This window comes from Zonotrichia albicollis, chromosome 11 (assembly GCF_047830755.1).
Source record: "Zonotrichia albicollis isolate bZonAlb1 chromosome 11, bZonAlb1.hap1, whole genome shotgun sequence".
Lineage (NCBI taxonomy): Eukaryota > Metazoa > Chordata > Aves > Passeriformes > Passerellidae > Zonotrichia > Zonotrichia albicollis.
In genome coordinates this window covers 7,404,477-7,424,769 of record NC_133829.1, presented here as the reverse complement: position 1 = coordinate 7,424,769, position 20,293 = coordinate 7,404,477, and the positions used below count along the sequence as shown (strand labels likewise).

The 20,293-nt window shown below is 48.6% G+C and overlaps 1 protein-coding gene across 3 annotated transcripts in view; it reads left to right on the top strand.

The window, feature by feature from the left end:
* The window catches only part of NTRK3 (neurotrophic receptor tyrosine kinase 3), a 216,391-nt gene that overhangs the window by 29,777 nt on the left and 166,321 nt on the right, over nucleotides 1-20,293 (top strand). For all 3 annotated transcript variants that reach the window (XM_005483447.4, XM_074549225.1, XM_074549226.1), the window contains exons 2-3: nucleotides 3,862-3,936; nucleotides 5,184-5,255. In XM_005483447.4, the coding sequence (XP_005483504.2) occupies nucleotides 3,862-3,936; nucleotides 5,184-5,255 (147 nt within the window). The remainder of the gene's footprint in view (nucleotides 1-3,861; nucleotides 3,937-5,183; nucleotides 5,256-20,293) is intronic.

Here is a 20,293-nt window from a genome sequence, read left to right as displayed (position 1 = left end):
AGACTGCTCTGTGTTTCTGGTCACTTTTACTCCAGGAAAAGGGACTTAAACAGGCTGATAAAGCAAATACCCATTTTCTATGTGTCTATCACAACGGTCCCTATTGCACTGATCACCAAGTGTGAGCATTAGCTGTGCTGGGTCTGAAATCAGAAACAAAACAAGCTCTCTGCCAGAACTCTGCCTGAGCAATATATCTGCATCACTTCTGGGACGTGAGTTAGTGTCTCTAAGGGCACTTGAGACAATTTGCCTCGCACTTCACAGGTACAGATGTGCTGCCTTAGAAGACCTGGCATCATGTAGCTTGTAAATGATAGCTGGGTGGGCCTGGCTCCTGCTTGTAAAGGGGGGAGGAAGAAGTGCCAGGAAAGAAAAAGAGCTGCTTAAGCGAAGACAGCTTTGACATAAGAGAAAATGGATGTACAATGCAAGAGAGTATATTTGGGTAAGGAATGAGAGGTGTAGTGTTTCAATCTGGGTGGAGAGGACAAAGCCCTTGTTACTCCCAAGGTGGAAGTTGCTTAGTCTGTAGAAGACATGGTATAATTCAGATCTGCAGTGCAAGCAAGGGGACTTGGACCAACAGGACCCTTCTAACATACAAGAATTATGAGCAGGAAGTGAGTATTTAAATAAACATGCCCTACCCTCCATTCTCCACCCAGAAAATAAGAAAGAAACATCATCTGTGTTAGTGATGCACCTCATATGGTCTCGATTAGAAGTTGGACATGAGTCTAGGTGGGTCTGCACGTGGTGAGCTCCTCAGGATCTGTGAAGTATGGTAATGCTCTTCAAGCTATTGGGTCTTTCAGAACAGCAGATTGCCTTAGTAATAACTGAGGAATGCCACAGGAATATGTACTTAGAGATGTGCAGGGAGGAGTAAGCTGTAGTCCACGGACTGTAATTCATACCTCAATGCCTGCCTGAGGAGACCAGGGCAGGGCTGGGAGCTGTCACAGCTGTATTTGGTGTGAACCAGGCACCCGTGCTCCTGCTGGGTTAATGAACCAAGGCAGAGGAGGAGGGAAGGTCTCAGTCTTCAGCAGCAAGTGGGAGGATTCAGGATTTCTAGGGCAAGCAAACCCTGGAAGGAAAAGAGGGGGAGCTAGTTGAGATACTGAAGGACATGAGAGGGACTGAAGTTTCAGGGGTGGAGTTTCTCTGCTTGGTTGGTTTGCTTTTCTGTGCAACCACTGCCAATTTTACAATCACAGCTTGACTCCTCAAGCTTTCAGAATAAGATGCATTTCTGTTTTGTTTTTTAAGTGGGTTCAGGTGAACCCAGCCAGTGCAAAGTTACACTATTCTTTCTAAAGCAATGGGAAACCAAAGAAAATATTTTTCCTGGTGTATCTTTGAAGTGCCTGTAAGCCAAGACTGATTTGTCACTTCTAGGAGCAAAGGTACAACTCATGCTAAGTTGAAAAATCAGAGAGAAAAGGGGAAAAGACATTTCTGCAAATCCCTGAGAAGAGAGGTGTTTGTGTATTTTAAAGGACTCAAAGACCCTTCTTGACCTGTGCACCTAATTATTTCCCTGCGTTGCACTGTACATAAAGCAGATGCTGGTTTGGGGGATTATCCTATAGATGCGTGTGCATGTGTTTTTCCACTGCTGGTTTTTTTTGTCTCTCTATGGGTGTGGTATGTCCATGTTAAATAATGAACTAAAGTACATGGCTCAGGAAGCTCTTGGGCTTTGTTTGGGAGGCTGGAATACAATATAGGTTGTGGAGCTGTGTTTACAGTCTAGTGTTATGTCCCTTGGGGGGAGCAGGGAATGCCATGGGGAGGCCCCAAGACCCCCATGCATCAGTGCTGAGTCAGAGGAAATTCACGCCTGGCCATGTCACTGGAAACAAGCTCAGGTCTTTTTCTGTCTCTTCTAGAATGCTGCCCACATGGCTTTGAGTGTCAGGTCAAAAATAACCTTGACTTTTTTTAGCAAACACGATCAATAAAACAAGAGCCAATCTGGCCGCCGCCTCCTTCCCAGCTGTGGTTGCTCCATAACTCCTGGCTCGGGGGTGTTCCATCCCTCCCTGAAGGTCATTGCTTGGATGCTGTAGCTGCAGCTTGCCCTGGTGGTAAACCAAGACCATCCCATTCCTCCTTCCCATGTCCTTTCTCTTGGAGGACCCTCACTTTGCTGTGTAGGAGTTGCAGATAGGAAATGTTTTCAACCTTTGTTTCTGGCCTTGCTCAATCTTGCAATCCCATGGCCCAGGGCCTGAGCTGGCAGCCCTGCCTTGACTCCAGAGTTCCACTGAGCTCTTGGATCTCTTGACTGACTCCTCCCAGTCTGTGTTTTGTTCTGGAAATGTTCACAGGGGCTGTAGATAATGGCAGGGAACACGAAGTGGCTGTAATAATGTCCTGTTTCTCATTCTGTCTGGGACACAGGCGGTCTCAGCTGATGAGCAGGGCATTGGAGATGAACTGTGACTTATCCTGGCGTGCAGCAGCATGTGGGAGCTTGTGCTGTGTCCTTAGCATAACCCCTCTGGGCATGCAGACAAATTGTGGAACATGTGGAAAGCAGAGGTGACTCTTGTGGGTCTCTTATTTCTTGGATCTGCATGGTGAGAGCAGAGAAATATAAGGAGATTTAATCCAGGCTTTGTGTTTTACCTTTTTTGAGATGGATGTAATTTGGGGGGTGGCTCAAGTAGGTCCATGTATTTCCCTCATGCTAATTCACCTGTTCTTGTGCAATCACAAGGCATAGCAAATGTTGGAGGAGGAATTTGTGGCCCCTGTGACTGCTCTGTAAGTGGTCTAAGGTCCCTCTTCTGCTTGCTCACCATGTGAGGTCCTGCAACCTTCTTGCCTAGAATCACAGCATAATTCTCAGTGTTTTCTCATCACTCCAATCCTTCATCACTTGGAGATGTTTACCCTCTCCAGGGCCAAGCCCAAAGCCAACTATTGCATCAAGGCAGATGTGAGCTTGGGTGCACATGTTCAGAGACTTCAAAGTTGGGCTTCTTTCACATATTGTCCAATGGGACCTGCCAGATGTTTTCCCTCTCTCAGTTGGCTTTTAGGGAGGACTACCTCCACCTGCACTTCAGAAAAGAACCTCTTGAAAATGTTTGTGTTTCTGGTGGGAGGGTGTCTGAGTTTAATCTGGGAGAAAGCCAGAACTGGTTGAAACCTACCTGGGAGATGAGGATTGAACTCCTTTCACACAGCATTGCAGAGGCAGTGGCCACAGCCAGGCAGCCCCACTGCTGCCAGCATCACTCCTGTGCTGCTGATAACAGGGGACCCTGTTCTCTGGAGCTGCTGGTCTGTCACCTTCCCCCGCCTCTAATATTTACTGAAAGCGATCCTGCGGTGACAGATCTATTTCTGTTTTTGTTCTCTGTAACATACCTGCCAGACTGCCCCAGGCGACTGAGGAATTTGTAATAAAGGCAATGTTTCCAAACTAAGCTTGGTGCTCTCCTGCTAGCAGTGTGTCCAGCCAGCAAAGACTGGGAGCCTGTTTATCCACCCCAGTTAGAGACTGGATAAATATATGACTTTTTTTCATTATGGCCCTGAGTTTTTGTTGAGAGGTTTTATTTGCTTTCACTCTTTTTGCCAGACCCGTTTCAATCGTGTCTTTGTTCACTGGTGTGTGCAGGGAGGGGCAATGACTTGGGCAAGAATATTCAATGGCTTGGTTGCATGTTCTGTGCTTGAAACTGTGGGCAAACCCATGTTATTTGACTTTTACAAGAGGCTGGGAAAACAGAATGGGGCTGAGTGGTGGGGTATCACATCCTCCCTCTGTGTGCTGTCCCTGGCATGGGCTCAGCAGCCATCTGGTTGTGCCACAGCTGAGCCTTTCCTTCTCCTCCACAGACACATAGAGAACTGGAAGAACTTGCAGACGCTGAACGCCGTTGACATGGAGCTGTACACGGGACTCCAGAGGCTGTGAGTATGTCCTGTGCATTGGGGAGGGGACTGGGCCTGGGCAGTCCCTTCCTTCCAGCAGAGCCATGACTCCCTTCCCTCTGCAGCCCCCATACTGCCAGTTTAAGCTGCTGGATCTGCTGTGTTTTGCTATGGGAGTCCACAAAATGGAGATGAAATGCCTTTTGGTCTTGGCTGGGTCTGTGAGGAGGAGGAGGATTGCTAGCCCCTGACAGCTCTGTCAACACACATCAGCCCTGACCTCTCCTCTCCCCTGCTGTTCTGGTTCTGGGCTTGTGTGTTGCTCTGACTCATTCTAGCCCCACAATGTGAAATTCCAGCTGTCTCCACCAATCCTTCATTGCTGGGCTGTTGGTCCTCATTTAGTGCAGTTACCATCATGGTGGTGCTGTGCAGGAAGGGAATTGCATCTCCCTGCACAGCTCTCTGAGCAGGGGCAGAGGTCAGGTTTGTGCGTCATGGAGGGGAAACCGAGGTTGAAGGGACTTTGCATATGCTTTGGAATCCTGGCCAAGCAAGGATGCCAGCCAGTTTCTTAATTCTCCCTCCTGCATCCTGAGGATCTGTGAGCACCCTGGATGCTGCGTGTCTGAGATGCAGAGTGTTGCTCAGGGCTAATCAGAGACTCTAATAATGTGTTTCACTGGGAGCTTCACGTTAAGTACAGCTCCCATGTGGGCTGGAGGAGCTGTATGGGGCTGAGCAGTCACTAACCAAATTCCAGCAAGCTGTACTTTTAACACACAAAACCCCTGTAAGCAGGCTGGCTGTTGTTCTCTCCTCATGTAACAAAGCAGCAGAGACAGCAGATATTTACAGAATTACAGAACATGCTGAGCTGGGAGAGATCTACAAAGATCATCTAGTTCAACTCCTGGCCCTGCACAGGGCCATCCCCAATAGTCACACCATGTGTTTGAGAGTGCTTACAAATCCTGGTTATAGCACTGATGGAGCTTTTCCAAAGTAGGCTGTGAAAAGGATTATTCTTCCTTCAAGATCCACAATTCCCTATGGAGAATACCCTTCTTTTTATCAGAGCTGCAAGCAGCAGGGTTTCCTCTTGGGTGTGAAGATGGGAGATGATTTTGCTGTGGTAGGTTTGCTGTGCAGTGTTGCTTGTGAAGATGGAGGGAGAGCAGAGGAGCAGGAGATGGCCTGTGCCACCCCAGCAAGCCTTGGGGGATGTGGGAGCAGAGCAGTTGTCTGCCTTGACTCCATTGCTGCCCTTCTGCATCTCTCCACAGGACAATCAGGAACTCAGGACTACGAAACATCCAGCCAAGAGCCTTTGCCAAGAACCCACACCTGCACTATATGTAAGTGCCAATGGCTCCTGTCCCTTTTGCCTCTTCTCCCTGTGGAAATGGGGTTCCCAAGGTGGATCCCCAAAGTTCCTGTGGGGGACAGCAAGGAGAGGGAAGGGGAATGCTGATGGGGAAGGGAAAAGGGCAGGAGATAGAAAAGGAAAATACACAGGGAAGTGGAATGGGCTGCAGTGCAGGATGGGTAGAGCTCCTGCTGGAAAGCTGAGGGGTTTGGGCTCCTAATGAGTGCCCTGGCTCTGATGGCAGCTCTGATGAGTTCAGCATCATCACCAGCCCCATGGCTGCTGCACTTTTCCCTTTCTGCTGAGTTTGGGGGCAGCCACCCACCCCAGAGCAGGGCCAGAGCCTGGCCCACTCGTTACTTTTTAACCAAAGGCTGCTTTTCTGACACAAATCCTGGGGTATGGAGCTGCCAGCTCTGCTGCTAATTATTGACTTCTTAAACTGGTGTCTACAGGGGTGTGGGGTAAGGATGTTTTGTGCCAGAGAGGCTGGAGCCCTGTTATCCTGGATATTGCACAATTGTCCAGCTGCTGGGGCATTGTTAGATAGAGAGTGGTGTCATGTGTCATTCCACATCCTTGAGACCAAGTGCACTGGTTTCTTTTCCAAATGTGTATTTACTTTTCCCAAAGTGATAAAGCAAAGCCTGAATTTCAGGCCGCTGTGCAAGATGCTCCGTGGGCTTGAAATGTTTTGTCCAAGTGGCTGTGTCCAAGATCAAAGCCCTCTCTGCTCCACTGTAGATATGAAAGGTGAAAAGGGTTTGGGGAGAGGCCCTGGCTTCGGGCACTAGCTGATGGGCTGAATGGGAGTGTTTATCCCTGCTTTTTGGAAAGCAGTGCTAGTGGCTTCTTCAGTGAAAAAGTGCATTCATTTGAGTGTGTGGGTGCATTGGGCCATCGATACAGACTCGTTCCTGGGGCAAGGAGATGGATGCGACCTGCAGAGCATTTATCTTTTGATGTCTGCTCAGAGATGATGTGAACTGAAAAACCCCAAAAGCTTCCTTTTTGGAAAACCATTTACAGTTGCTAAGTGACAGTAAAGTACTTACTAAATAGAAGATCTGCAGTACCAAAGGACATGAATAGTTGAGGGCATTGTGAACATGAACTGAGCCTTTTTGAGCTTAAAGAATTGCATATTTTCATAATGAACCCTTGTTAATTCTGACCACTGGGATATTTCTGATTTCTGCTCTTTGTTATTTTGATTTGTAGCATTTGTTTTGTATTTTCTGTAGTTGTTTGTTCCTGGGAAGCAGTTCTCTCTGAACCACACAGAATTGATTTTTTTTTTTTTGACGGTTGTTTGTCAATTGTGCCGTTACTGTTTATGTATCTAGCAGATAAAATGAATAGCATTTGATTCCTGATGAAATTAGTTTGGATGTCGTAGGAGTTTAGAAGGCCATGTATGCTAGCTTTGAGGCTGAATGCGCCATTAATGTGTACACAGGCAATTGTTGCTGCTTTTCCCCAAAGTGTTTGTTTTTGTCTTTTGGAATTACTTTTGTGAGTGGAAAAAACCCCACATCCATCTTCTGTCAAGAGTTAGGATTGGTACGTGGTGATGAAATATGTGTTTGTTTACTGCTCAGGCCCTGTAAGATTGATCATGTTCTTAACATCTTTCTTCCCTTGCCTTTTGGAGCTCCAGGCAAGTAAGTATATTATTTGCTTGGTGTTTGCCAGTAGGTTTTGATGCTGTTCCTGGGGCTTGGCAGTGTGGATATTCCCTGTGAGGGATGCTGGACGGCTGAGGGTGGAGACCTGGGCTTGCAGGGCTGCTGGTGGCTCCCTGCTGCTTCCAAAGGCTCTCAGACCACGATGCCTTTGATGCTCCCTTGCAGCCAGGGTGGCTGGAGAGGCTCTGCACAGCCTGCTGCCACCTGGGATCCCCTCCATGGCCCCAGCACTGTGCCAGCACATCAAGGTGCCTCCTTGGCTGCTCTGCCTCCCTGGGAGCTCAGCTCAAAGGCCTGACATTTTCGGCAGCCTCTGCACGTAGGAGCCAGGGATAAAAGGATTAATGGAAATGTCACTCTGCTGTAAGTCTTGGGCTGCTGTGGTGAGGTACAGGAGTGGATGGGAGTGAAGGATACTGTCCCAATCCTCTTGTGGTATGACTGAGTGCAGGGCTGGGATCATGGGATGGTGCTTAGGGCTTCTTGAGTTACTGCTACACATTCTTGCTGCCACTCTGGTTTTCTTTCTCTGTTAGTGGCTGTTTAGATGGTTGCTGGTGGAGCTGAATCAATAAGATGACAAATGTGTCTAACACATGAGAGAGTGGTTCCACTGCCTGGGAGGGGTGGCACAGGGTGGTGGATGCCCTGGGCTGGACCTTTGCAGGGTGTTACAAGCTGGGTCTGAGCAGTTTTTTTCACTTGAAGCTCACGTACAAATCCTGAGGTCTCATGAGCTTATTTCCACCCCACACACGCCTCCCTTCCCATCCTGGGTTAAATCAAAACTTCCTGCTGAACTGAGTTTTTCCCCAGTGCCTTTCATCAAGGTTTCCTCCTCTCAGATGGGCCAGATAGCTCTGCCTTCTCCCAGTAACATCTATTTCTGGCCCTTCCTCTGTGCACGCGCTTGTCTTCAGACCCCAGCTGTGCAATCACAAGCAGATCACTTATCCCAGCTCTAATTGCAGGAGCTCAGGTTTGTGAGGCTTTGGGTGAAGCTTGGCTTAATTTTTTATCCCCTTCCCCACCACAGAGTCAGGAAGGAAAGGTGGGAAACCCATGAAGGGGATTTTCAGCATTCAGCTGCTCAAGTGGTAGACCTCAGGGTGCTCCAAAGTGCAGCCTGGCAGGGTCACTTTAGGGTTTAGGTCCTTTTAGGGTTTGAAATTAGCTGTATTAAGTGCAAGGGGCTTGAGGCTGACGTAATCAGTGGAGGAGCAGTGGGTGAGTGTGAGCCAGAGGTGTGAATCTAGAAATAGCTTTGGTTTCCTCTTTGGTTTCCTCTTCCTTCTCCTTGAATGAGGACAATTAGGGCTCCATGGCTGGTCTGTTCATTGGTGATGTGAAGCCTATCGCTGCTATGGAGACAATCCAAAATATAACAGTGGGTTTTGCAGCATGGATCTACCTCTTCTGCTAGTGGTTGGGCTGAGACAATTCAGTCCTTCTAGAACAAATACTGGCTGGGTGCTAAATAGGGGTGGATGTATGTCTGATCTAAGCTGGTTATCTTACCGGAGATCATCTCACTGGAAGAAGTTGCATTGCTAGGTTCCTGGTCCAATTTCTGTGCATGTTTGACAGCCCTTTGGCTATTACAGGGGTGGTCCTGGACAATTTCATGCCCTGGATGTGAGGACCAACATGTCTAGGCTGTGCAAGACTGAGCCTTGGTAGCCAAGGTTTCTGGGTGTCAATGTTAGCAGGTGATGCAGCTGAGCAGAGGAAATGTTTGTGTTGACAGAAAACCTCAGCCTTTGGCTTGAGGCTGTACAAGAAAACTCTAGGATGGTATGGCTCCCAAATTTGAGAAATATAAACCATCCGAATACATATTTACTGTGCTGCTGTGTTTAGCCCAGCTTAGTGAGGGAAGAGCCTGGCATGCTCTCACTCTCTCTGTCCTCCTAATGACACTGGAAACCTTTGGCCAATTTATTTGAACTTGATAGAAGGTTACGAGTTAAGAGGTTATCAACTTCCTACACATGTCATGATACCAGGCAGAGTAAAGAGAAGTTGTGGTAGTGCCTTGTGGGGAAGAATTCAGCATTAACATGTTCCTGGAAGGTCCACAGCAGGACTGAGATTCACAATGCAGGAACTGGTGCACAGGGGAGGACAGGACTTCCACTGGCTGTGGGACAGTAGAGCAGGCTTTGCCTACAGCCAGACCAGTTGGTATTTGCAGTGCCTGAGTCACCCTTTCCCGGGAGCAGGTATTTATAAGGCTGTGATTCCCTCAGAATGTTTTCCTGGGCGGCTGCGTACTCAACCAGCCAGTCAGGAGGCATTGCCTTGTATTTGCAGAGGTAATTGTGCACACCTTATTTATTGTGTAGTAAAGAAAACAAATTAAGGCTGTGTAATTACAGAGACAGGCATGCTTTTAAATAAGGCTTAAGTAGTCAGATTTCTATTTAGAAAATTAATAATTACCATTTCTGTCTGCATCAGAGGCTCCTCTTAAACTGTCTTCTGGAGGTTTATACATGCTCAAAATTAGTTTGTGGGCCAGCCCAGACACAGCCTCCATCAAAGAGCACTCTCTCAGTGCTGCCTGCCAGGGTGAAGACAGAGTTGAGAATCAGACTTTCCCTTCCAGTCCTCACCCAAAGGTCCTAAAGATTGTGACCCCGGGCTGGCTCATGCTGTGTGTAATTGGTTTTTTGAGTATGGTGTGGTCAGATGATCAGCTTTCCAGGTGTTTTTATCTGTGTGTTCATGTTGGTTTCTTTCTCCCCAAAATGAGGATTGGGGAATAACTGGAAGATGCTTTCAGGAATGATGCAGGGACATGCTTTGTCTGTTGAAAGACTGGGCTGGATGATCCATGGGCTTCTTTTCATGGGCAAAGTTGAGCTGTAATTAATCTGGAGCTTCCCAGAATGTCCTTTGTAGGCTGTGGTGTTTTCTGAGGATGAGGATGGCCTCAGTGCTCTGGTTGGGTTCAAGGCAGTTGTGCAGTGTCGGATGAGCTGGTACCTTGGTATTTCATGTAGCTTGTAGCTCTGGCATGGGGATTCCCAGAGTTATATTACAGGAAAAACACAAGGCTGCATCCCCTGAAAATTAAAGCGTTGTATGAAGTTGGTGAGTTACGCTCTGTCCTCTTCAGTGCTGTGTCAGGACAGGACTCGTAGCCCTCCAAAAACGGAGGCCTGTGTGCTTTCAGGGGGCTGCAGACAGCCTTCTGCAAGGCTGGCAAGCTTCACTTCCTTTGCTCTGTGTGTCTGGGAGATTGACTGATATCTTAAAATAAATAAAGAAATAAACAAATAATCAGATGCTGAGTTATTCCAAGTGGAACGCTGTTTCCTCTTGGTCATGCCTTGAGGGTCACTTTCCCCTGCTCAGTGTTAATAATCTGTTGTCTTGCTCTGAAAGAGCCATTCTTAGATATGAATCAGGGTTAAATTCTCTCTCTCTTGCTCCATTCCACAACCAGCTTCAGGCCCTGTGCCTGTCTGCAACCCTCAATTTGATTCTGGATGTCCTGTTAGCTTTCTGCCTCCTTGCTGATGTTTTCTTCCTGCTTTGCCCTTCCACCGCTGCACTGCTGTCATACCCATCCTGGCAGTCTCCTTGTAACTCAAAGTGTTGTGTTTTAATTGGCCTTGGTTTCCCATCCCTGCTCCTGAATCAATGCAGCCTCACGAGGCTGTGTGTACCAGCTGGGCACAGTGTGTGACACTGGGTGAGCTCTTAGCTCACTGGGAAGGTGGAGCAAAATGCATTTACCCAAACCACCGTCTTGATAGTTTAATGTGTTTTGTTTTGCATTTCCTAAATAGGAGTTAAATTCCTCTTTGTGAATACAGGCAAAATAAGAACTATGATAAAGATTTAAACAGCATTTAAGTTCTATTAGGTGAATATTCCTTTACTATCCTGAAGCAGGCAGCAGCTTGGCTACCTTTTGATTCCCATTTGTACTCTGAGGATGTTCCTGCTCCAGCCCCTTCCAAGATCCAATCACTGTGCTGCCATTAACTCAGGGAGGCATTTTCCCCCCTATGTCTCCAGCCCTATAAAATTCTGGGCATGCCTACAGCACAGCCACTAAAACAAACAGCTGTAACATCTCCTCTGCTTCCATGAACTTCCCTGTTTTCTCCCCATCTGCTCTGTCCCCTGGATGCCAACGTAGAGCAGGTCCTTGCTGATATGCTAATGGGCAGCAGGGGTTTGATGGCATGTTTATTCCCACTTTCCTGCCGCAGGTGACTGATAACCAGCTAACTGCAGCTTCTCCTTGTGCTGCAGTGGCAGAGGTAGGTCCTGTGTTTTACCATCCATTGTGCACAAGGCCAGAGGAGAGACCAGCTCCCTGCAGGACTGTGGCTTCCCTTCAGGCTGGGTTGAAATCATTTGACCTGCATTGAGAGGACTGGGTAACTAATTCCTGGCTGCAGGCTGCCTTGCTTGGCTGTGAAGAGGGTTTATTGTACTGTGATAGAAGGGGGAGCAGTGAGTTTGTGACTGATGTACTCTAGCAGGACCTGAGAGTTTCAAGCACTTCATGTTTTGTGCCAAGATTTGTCCTGCTTCAGTTCCCCATCTTACAACCTGGAATAACATTTAATTTCTCTGATTTTATTTGATCTATTTGAGGCATAACACTTAGTATGATTTCTAATGAAACTTGGCCTTGAGTGGTGGGATGCTGTTGCAATATAAGATCAGTTACAATAACTCTGGCACAAATAAGTTCTGCATATTTGGGTTCTTATGTAATATCTATGACTCTGGAACCTGGGCTCTCAGGATTTTACTCTGGATTTCTCTCTCCTTCCTTCCTTTGAAATGTTGAGATGATCCTTGCAGTTACATTGTTGAGAGTTATTTCCCTTTCTGAAGTTTGATCAATCGTCTTTTGACTGACATGTGAAATGGGCAGCTGTGGTTTTTGAAAAGGTCCTGTTTTTTCCCATCCACTCTTCAAAAAGAGGGAATGTTTAAAATGAAGCTGTTCCTACAGTGATGTGAGGTTTGTTGTTTGTATGTTGTTTTTTGTTTATTTTAGTTGATTGAGGTTTTTTGTTTGCCTTTTTTTTTCTTTTTTACAATACTAGAGTAAAAGATGAACTTCAGGTAAGTTGGTGGGTTTGGGGGAGTCAGCCTCTGACCAAGTCTTTGCTATGCACCAATGGCCTGATGGATGTCTTGTGGTGAGGTTTCCCTCCAAGAGAGGCACAACGTTTTTCTTGGATGTGATCCTAAAAATGAGACATAGTGGTATCTTGGTTAAACCTCACCACATCTGAGGCCACCATTAGCAGAGATTGAGCTGATTTCTGGAGATTTGGCCATGACAAGAAATGGATTTTTTTTCTAGGCTTCTGAGATCACAGCAGCATGGAGGGGCTCCAGAAAGAGCCCCTGACTGTCCCTCTTGCTTCCTCTCCAAACCCTCTGCTGCAAAGCATTTCTTACCTGCCTATTCCAGTGTGAGAGGGGCTGCAGAGGGAAGAGGAACCCTCCCTGGGAGGGGGTACCTGAGGGCATGGAAATCTGCTTGAAAGCTGCTGGGGGAATGCGCAGTCATGGCAGGATGAGTGGAAGTTCGGTGACCACTGAAGTTATCTGTCCTGGGATTTGTCTTTCCATGATCCTGGTTTACTAACAGTATGATAAGAGGGCTGGTTTTCCCTTTTTGATATACTGGCAATAAGCACCAGGGCAGAAAAATAGAAACATTGAAATCATATGGTATTTGAGCAATAAGATACGACAGGGCATGAATGATGGGACATTAATTCATGATGGTGTGTGGCAAGGCAGGAATTTAAATGTCGTAAGTTAGGCAGCCGTGAGTTTTATTGGAATTATAAAATTTTATTAGAATACTGGTCGAAGGGTGGAGTTTCCCACCAATCCCTCCCCTTATTTGTATTTGGGAAGGGATGTTGTGAATTCCAATGGATGCAAGAGACTGTGTGTGACCGTGTTCACAGAGGTCTTAGGATGAGGGAAGAGACAAGGATCTGACTCCATGTTTCAGAAGGCTTGATTTATTATTTTATGTATTATATTAAAACTGTACTAAAAGAATAGAAGAAAGGATTTCATCAGAAGGCTAGATGAGAATAGAGAAAGAAAGAATAAATAACAAAGGCTTGTGACTTGGACTCTCTGTCCGAGCCAGCTGGGCTGTGATTGGCCATTAATTAGAAACTACTAACATGAGCCAATCACAGACCCACCTGTTGCATTCCACAGCAGCAGCTAATAATTGTTTACATTTTGTTCCTGAGGCCTCTCAGCTTCTCAGGAGGAGAATCCTAAGGAAAGGAGTTTTCATAAAAGATGTCTGTGACCACTGTGGGGTGTTTAGAGGGCTGCCAGTGAGAACCAGAGGTGTGTCTCCCGAGGAGCTGTGGGGTGACGGTGTTTCATGCCTGAAGCCAAGCGTGGGCATTCCCGGGGCGGCTCCCTAGGGCGCTGTGCCGGTGCCCGATGCCCCGCGCTTCAGCACCACGGACAGGGCCGGCGGCTCCTCGCGTCCCTCCTGCGCTCGTTCCCACTCCCTGCAGCCTCCTGGCCTCTGACCCAGCTCCCTGCCTGAGCTGAAGCCTTCCCTGCCCTCCCTGCGCTTTGCCCCTTGCCTTTTCTGCCCTTCTCTTGCAACAAACTCCTTCTGCTTCCAGCCCCAGCCTGTGCTCTCCTATCTGTAAGCTGGCTCAGGGCGTGGGGTGGGAGATGCCTTGGGGTGCCCTGGCTGATTTCACTGCCAGCAGTGTGGTTTTTCCTTCCATCTCTCCTGCTGTGCAGCCAGCCTGCCCAGCTTCCTCTCTGACAGCTGCAATAACTGCAATATCCCTGGAAGTGCTCAAGGCCAGGCTGGATGGGTCTCTGAGCAGCCTAACCTGGTGAAAGGTGCCCTGCACACAGCAGGGGGTTTGGAACAATGTGATATCCAAGATATCTTCCAACCCAGGCCTAAGATTCTGTGAATGCAAACTTTCTGAGCTGCAGTGATTCCTGGCATTGACTGTGCTCTGCAGCGTGAACGGATTTGTTTTGCAGCACCACTACCCAGCTGCTGTCTGGGGGTTTCTCACATGAGTAGTTCTCTAGGACATCTGCCATCCAACCTCACTGCAACCACAATCCGTGGGCTTTGGCTAAATGTTTGCTGTATCCAGTTGTGCGTGCTGATAATTGTGGGTAATTTGCTGTCTCAGAATAATAAAGGAATGCCTGCTGCACTCTGAAGCATTCAGTGCTTTGTGGTGATTAGTCTTTTCATTGGAAAATATTCCGCACAGTGACCAGCAAAAGATACTTCTTTTTAATTACATAATGTATTGAGAAGGATGGGTAAAATGGAGCTTTTGTGTGCAGACATTCCTGTTTATTTTGACAGAGTTAACTGTCAAAGGCAAAGCATTTTTGGAGTGGTTATAAGTGTGCAGTGCAGCAAGCAGGCTTCACTGGGCTCTGCCTGGATTAAGTCACCACCAGTTCCCTGTTTCCCTCAGCCCAGCAATCCTTGGGCTGTCAGGAGTCACATCATGCCACGGCTCAGCTGTGGCTGCAGGCACATCTCTCTCAGAGCACAATCCCTCCCTGTGTGCTCAGGTGCCGCAAACAAGTTTTTGGGCAGAGATGCTCTTATGCCCATGCTCAGGTGTGTCCCAGGCACCTGCTGTGTCTCCCTGCTCCCCAAGCCCACCCCAGGGACACTGGGGGGAGGCAGCAGCCTGGGGGAAGCAGGTCCTGCTCACTGCTGTCTTTCTCTCAGGCTGGGTGTTTCTCTTGTCATCTGTTGAGGCGTAGCTGGAGCATGTCAGCCTCACCTCCTGCTGCAGCCAGGAGGCTCCGCACAGCATGGGAGGTGGCAGCTGCCACATCTGCTGGCTGATGGCATGGGCCCTTCAGTTCCCCCGTGCTCACCTCCCCCTGCCTGTCCCCAGCTCAGCTCCCAGCTGCTGCTCCCAGCGCTGGGGGTGCAGGTAGCTCTGTTCCCCGCCGAGGTGGGGTGAGTGCTGCAGGGTAATGGCAGGCTTTCTTTTCATTAGCTGCTGTAAACACAGGGCTCTGGCAGCAGCCTGCTTTTCTGAGCCCAGGAAGACCATTTTTCCTTTTATCTATAATTTAGTGAAGTGTCAAGCCGCAGAAGTTTTAATGATAATAAGCAGCAGAGGAAATTTATTTATTTGCTGCAAAGGTGGGTTTCATTCCAGGGTTGGTTTTTTTACACTTCCCTCACAAGAAATGTTGGCTGCTCATGTAACCTCACTCCCAGTGTGTCTAGGCTGCCTTCCCTGAGAAGCTCAGCACTACAGTTCCTGCTTGGCTAAATGGCTTTCCAACCCCTCTCCCACACATGACACTGGGGCCAAGCAAACTGGGAAAGGAGAAGCAAGGAGAAAATAGCAAGGTGGGAGCATTCATGTGCTTGGTGAGGTGTAATGGGATCCACGAATTTCCCATCTTCCTCCTGTTACTGAGCATCTCTTACATCTGCTTCCCAGACCAGCCTCTAGGATGGATTTGACTGCTGAGGAAAAGCAGGGAATGGCTTTTTTTGGGATGACATGTAGTGCTTGCCTTCTGTCAGCTTGTGAAGGTGCCAGTGCTGACTGGAGATAAAAAGTGGATTGATGTCATGTGGAGGGACCAGGGCTGCTTCTTCCTGAGGTTCAGGAGGGCAGAGAGTGGAACTCTGGGCTTGTAGGGGAATAGAATATAAGAAAACAAAGATAGTGTAGAAAGTAATCTTACCCATAAGGAGCTGCAACTGGGCCAATTAGCAAAGATTAGGAACAGGCCTGTCTTTAACAGGCACAGCTGTAACCAATGAGAAGAAGAGGGCTATAAAAGAGTGGGTTGGCTGGTTGGGAAGGTAACTGGGGTCAGTTGGCTGCTTTGTGAAGAAGAAAGAGTCAATGCTCTGAGGAGATGCCCATGAGAAACACCAAGAGGGTGTGAAACTTTTGTGATAAGGAGGTAACAGTGTGGAACCCCTGCAATAAGATGGCAATGTGGGCCGGCCAAAGAGGGGCAGGGGATGGGATGAATTTGTGTCAGGGACAGGGGCCACGCTGGAGAGAGAAGGTTACAACTAAGGATTGGAGCAATGAGTCTTTAGGGAAAACATGGAGAGCAGAAGGGGGATGGGGTGTAGGGGAGGTGACAGGGAAATGGATCTGGAGAGGAGGGGGAGGATTGACTGGGGTAGGGAAGAAGCACGTGTGTGTGGGAGATCTGAGGGTGGAAGCAAGTGCAAGGGAGAAATGGGTTTCCTAGGAAATACGTGGGAACTGTGCCTCTGAATTAACCAGAACCTTCCTCACCCCTTTCAATGTGGTTTTGGAGGCAATATTAGAATCTTCCTAATTATTTTTCTTGGACGAGTTTTGCTATCCTGATGATATTAATTATTCTTAAAGGTCAACAGCACTCACTTGAATCCCCTTCTGTTCTATCATGTAATCAGTTAATTAATTGGAAACCATTTAGCAGAGTCTGCCGAGAGCTTACCCTGCCGTATGCCCTGTTGTTTTGCTATTGCTGGAGATATATATATATAGTTTTGTATTTATACCCCTTCCTTCCTTCAGAGGCTCTGCAGAGCTCTTGCTGCCATCCCAGTGCATTTCAGCCTCTGGCACTCCTCCCTCAATCAGGAAAATTGGGGCTCAGGCCCAGCTGTTAATTTTCTCTTTGCTAACCCCTTCGAGGTTATTCAAGGCTCATTGATTTCTGGGCATCTGAGTAGGTGGGGATATTTGATTTTTTTTTTTTTTTAAATATAAATTTGATATAAGAGCCCTCTAACAGCTGTGATCACAGTCCTTGTTCAGGAGGAAGATGGAGCCCCAGAACCTGTCCCAGCACATCTGTGCTCAATGAGCTGACATTGAGGCTCTTGTGTGGACCTCATCCAGCTCTCCCAATGTCTGCCTGGGCATTTGGAGTGACCTCCCAGCTGGATGCTTCCTCTGATGAGCACCTGTCCCTATTGCTTCTAGGACATTCATAGAATCATTAAGTTTGGAAAAACTCTATTATGATCAAAGTCCAAGTGCACTCAGAGATGCTGGAAAATGCCCTGTGGATATTCCTGTCCTTCCCATGCCATCCCCTCAAGCTGTGCCTTGCCACAGCTCTGAGCTCTTCCCTCACGCAGGGCTGTGGAGTTGGCTCGGGGTTCACTGGAAATCCATGGGCAGGAGGCATTCCCTGGTTGTTCTCTGTTCCCAGCTTGAAGAACAATGCAGTTTGAAGCAAACAGGGTTGGATAAACCCAGCCTCTTGCTGGAGCTGGCAGCTGGCAACCCTTGTCCTCAGCTGGCACACATCTCCTCTATTACTTCTGCATGCCAAAGCAGGAGGAAAGCCCAGTGTGCAGTAATGTTTCAGTCCAATGGATCTAGAATTGCTGCAGTTTGGGACAGAGGAGATGAGGTGGGGGCAGTGCAGCCCTGAGGACCTCTTGGCTGCAGGAGGGCAGCTATGGGGGAAGGCTCTTGCCTGTTGCAAGTTGATTTTTCTGTTCCTTGAGCAGAAGACCGGCCAGTTCTGTGGCTGCTGCTGGACTCTGCCCTGCAGGGAAGCTGGCAGGCAAAGGGAAAGCAACTGCAGGGCTGATCCAGCTTTTAACCTTTCCTCAAGTCCTCTGAGAGTCCAGATGTCTTTGGAGAAGAGCAATGGAAACTGCACAAACACAAGGGCAAGATAAGTGCAGTGCAGAGGGCCAGATCCCTGCATCTGCTGTGCCTTGAAGCACAGAGGACAGTGACCCACATCTGGTGACGCCTCCCCATCTGTACTGTGTGCTGAACTGAAACTATCAGCTCTGAGGGGTGATCTGTCTCTGAACAAAGCTTTGTGCAGCTGGGAGATGCCTCAGAGAGATGACTTGGAGGGTGTTCAAGTGTCATGGGGTAGGAGATGGCCTTTAATTAAAATTGGGTTGGCTTGAAGGCAGCAGAGGACATGGCTGCTGCACTGCAGAGGCACTGGGAGGAGAGGTGTGGGGCAGATGTGCTGCTGTGGGATGGCTGTGGGAGCGCTGTGACAGAGGTGTGGTGCCTTAATGCCTTCCCACTTTCTCTGCAGCTTTTGTTTTTTTAATGCTTTTGTTTAAGGAACAATGCAGGAGACCAGCCCCTTCTGCCTCCCTCAGCCCTGTCTCCATGTGAGTTTAAAAATCAGGGACCTGCAACTGAGGAATACAGAGGGCTTGGTGGTTCCTTGCTCCAGTTCCACACCTCCAGGAGCAGTGGTGTGCACGTGGAATGGCAACAACTGCTCTTCTTGTGTGTCACCCATCATGGCGTCTCTCTCCTCTCTGGTGCAGGGTTCTGAGTCTGGGAGATTATTGCAGGTTCTGACTCTAGCCCTAGAACAAGAAATAGTTTGTGGGGAATGAGATGATTGTCATGGCACATGCTGTGTGACACAAGCCTCACAAGGGGCAGGGCTGAACCTGTGGACAGCAGAAAGGATATAGTCTTGCTGCCCAAGTGCACAAAGGAAGATTGAGCCTTGGAGACTTTTTGGTTCTGCTGTGTTTGGGGTCAGAAAAGCCCTGGGGGTGCTGGGGTGTTGCTTGAAGAGCAAAACTGAGGTAATGCCAGACCATGGCTGAGGACCTCTGTTAATTGTCTCGCTCCCCCACAGCAACAATATACCAGCCCTGGTGCTGAGCCTGCACAGGGAGCAAACCCAGGAGAGCTCCTGGCAGCTCTGAAATCCCAGGCTGATCAGTCCAATGGCACATCCTGCTCTGCCCACTCTGCTTTCCAGGCATGCGAGGCTTGCACGCACTTGGCAGTGCCCAGTCCTTTTCCAGGCTGTCTCAAACGTGTCCTGCTGGGACTTGGGGCTGAGCTGTTGGAAATTCCAATCAGGTCTAATATTTGCAGAGCCTGATTTGTGGGGAGGCCTGTCCTGCCACAGTTTCTGGGACTTGTTGGGGTAATTTTAGCACGTTCATTAAGGGAGGACAGTACATTTTTTCCCTTAATGAGCAAAGCTGCTTACTAAACAGGAAGAAGAGGGAGGGGGACAGGGAAGGCAGGGAGGGTGATGGGGAGTGTAACAGTGCTTTTAGAGGTCATTGGAATTATCTGGCAGGGATAAGCAAGCCTGAACAGAGCTGCCCCTACAGCAGCATGTGAGGCTATGACATTCTCCTCTCCTGTGGCCACCAGCACCCAGCTAAGGCTGCAGTGAGCTGTGTGAGATGATGGGAAGCACCTGTTGTGCCCAAATAGCAAGGGAGTCACATGCAGTGCCACCAGCACATCCAGCACAGGGGACCACAGCTGAGGATGTGCATCTCTACTCTCATTGCTGCCAGGCACTTGCTTGTGCTCCCTCAGCCCCAGCTGCTCTGGCAAGTTAATCCCTCCCAGTCAGGATTTTCATAGTGGCACCATGTTATTAAAATGTGTGAAAAACTTCTCCCATGCAGAAATAAATGTGTCAGCTTGGAAACAAGGGCAAGTGGAGGATGGAGCTGCGTGGAGGAGGGACAGGTGCACAGGGTCCCTCCCCAGCAGCAGCGTTTCTGCCATTGCGTCGAGCTGAGCTGCATAAAATAACTTACAGTTTAATTACAGGGGCTCCTGCTTGTTGGTGTCATTAATGAGGCAACTGGCTTAATTTAGCTGAGTAAAAATGGCTTTAATAGTGGAAACACTTTTGGCTGCTGGGTAATTAAGGGAAAAGGAAAAAAAACGCTGTCTCCTCTTGCATTAAAGTCCACTTGTTCAGGTTTGGGCGGATCTGGACTCCTCTTTGTTCTACCTTCACCCATCCCTTCTTTAACCCCAGGAGCTTGTCCAGGACTCCATGGGGCACTCCGTGGATGCATCTGTCACTCATGCTGTGGCAAAATGGCAAAGGTCACCTCCTCTCCCTGTCTGTCACCAAAGCAAGATCTCGGCTGTGCCTGTGGGAGCTGTGGGAGAGTGTGTGGGACATGGTGTGTCCCCCCCTGAGATGGAGGAGGATGGAGGGAGGGAGAGAGCAGGAGCTGGGATTTAGCTGTCACTCAGTGTAACAGCCTGTCCCTGAGGTGTGCAGTGAGGTGATGATGGAGAGGGCTGCTGGGGACAGGAGCAGGAGCCTTGGGAGCAAGGCTGCTGCAGCAGGAGGGCTGTGGAGGGGTGCTGAGCCTGAGCCGTGGGTGGGTTGGGTGGCTCTGCCCTGGACCTGGTCCAGGTGAGCTCTCTCCAACCCCCTCTCCCTACTCAAGTCCTCTTGGAGGCAAAAAGCACCCTGGCAGCTACTCCTAGAGACTGTCTCCATGGAAAAGAGCATCATGTGAGTGATGGAGAAAATGTCCCATGGCAAAGAAGCATTTTGAATATGTTCC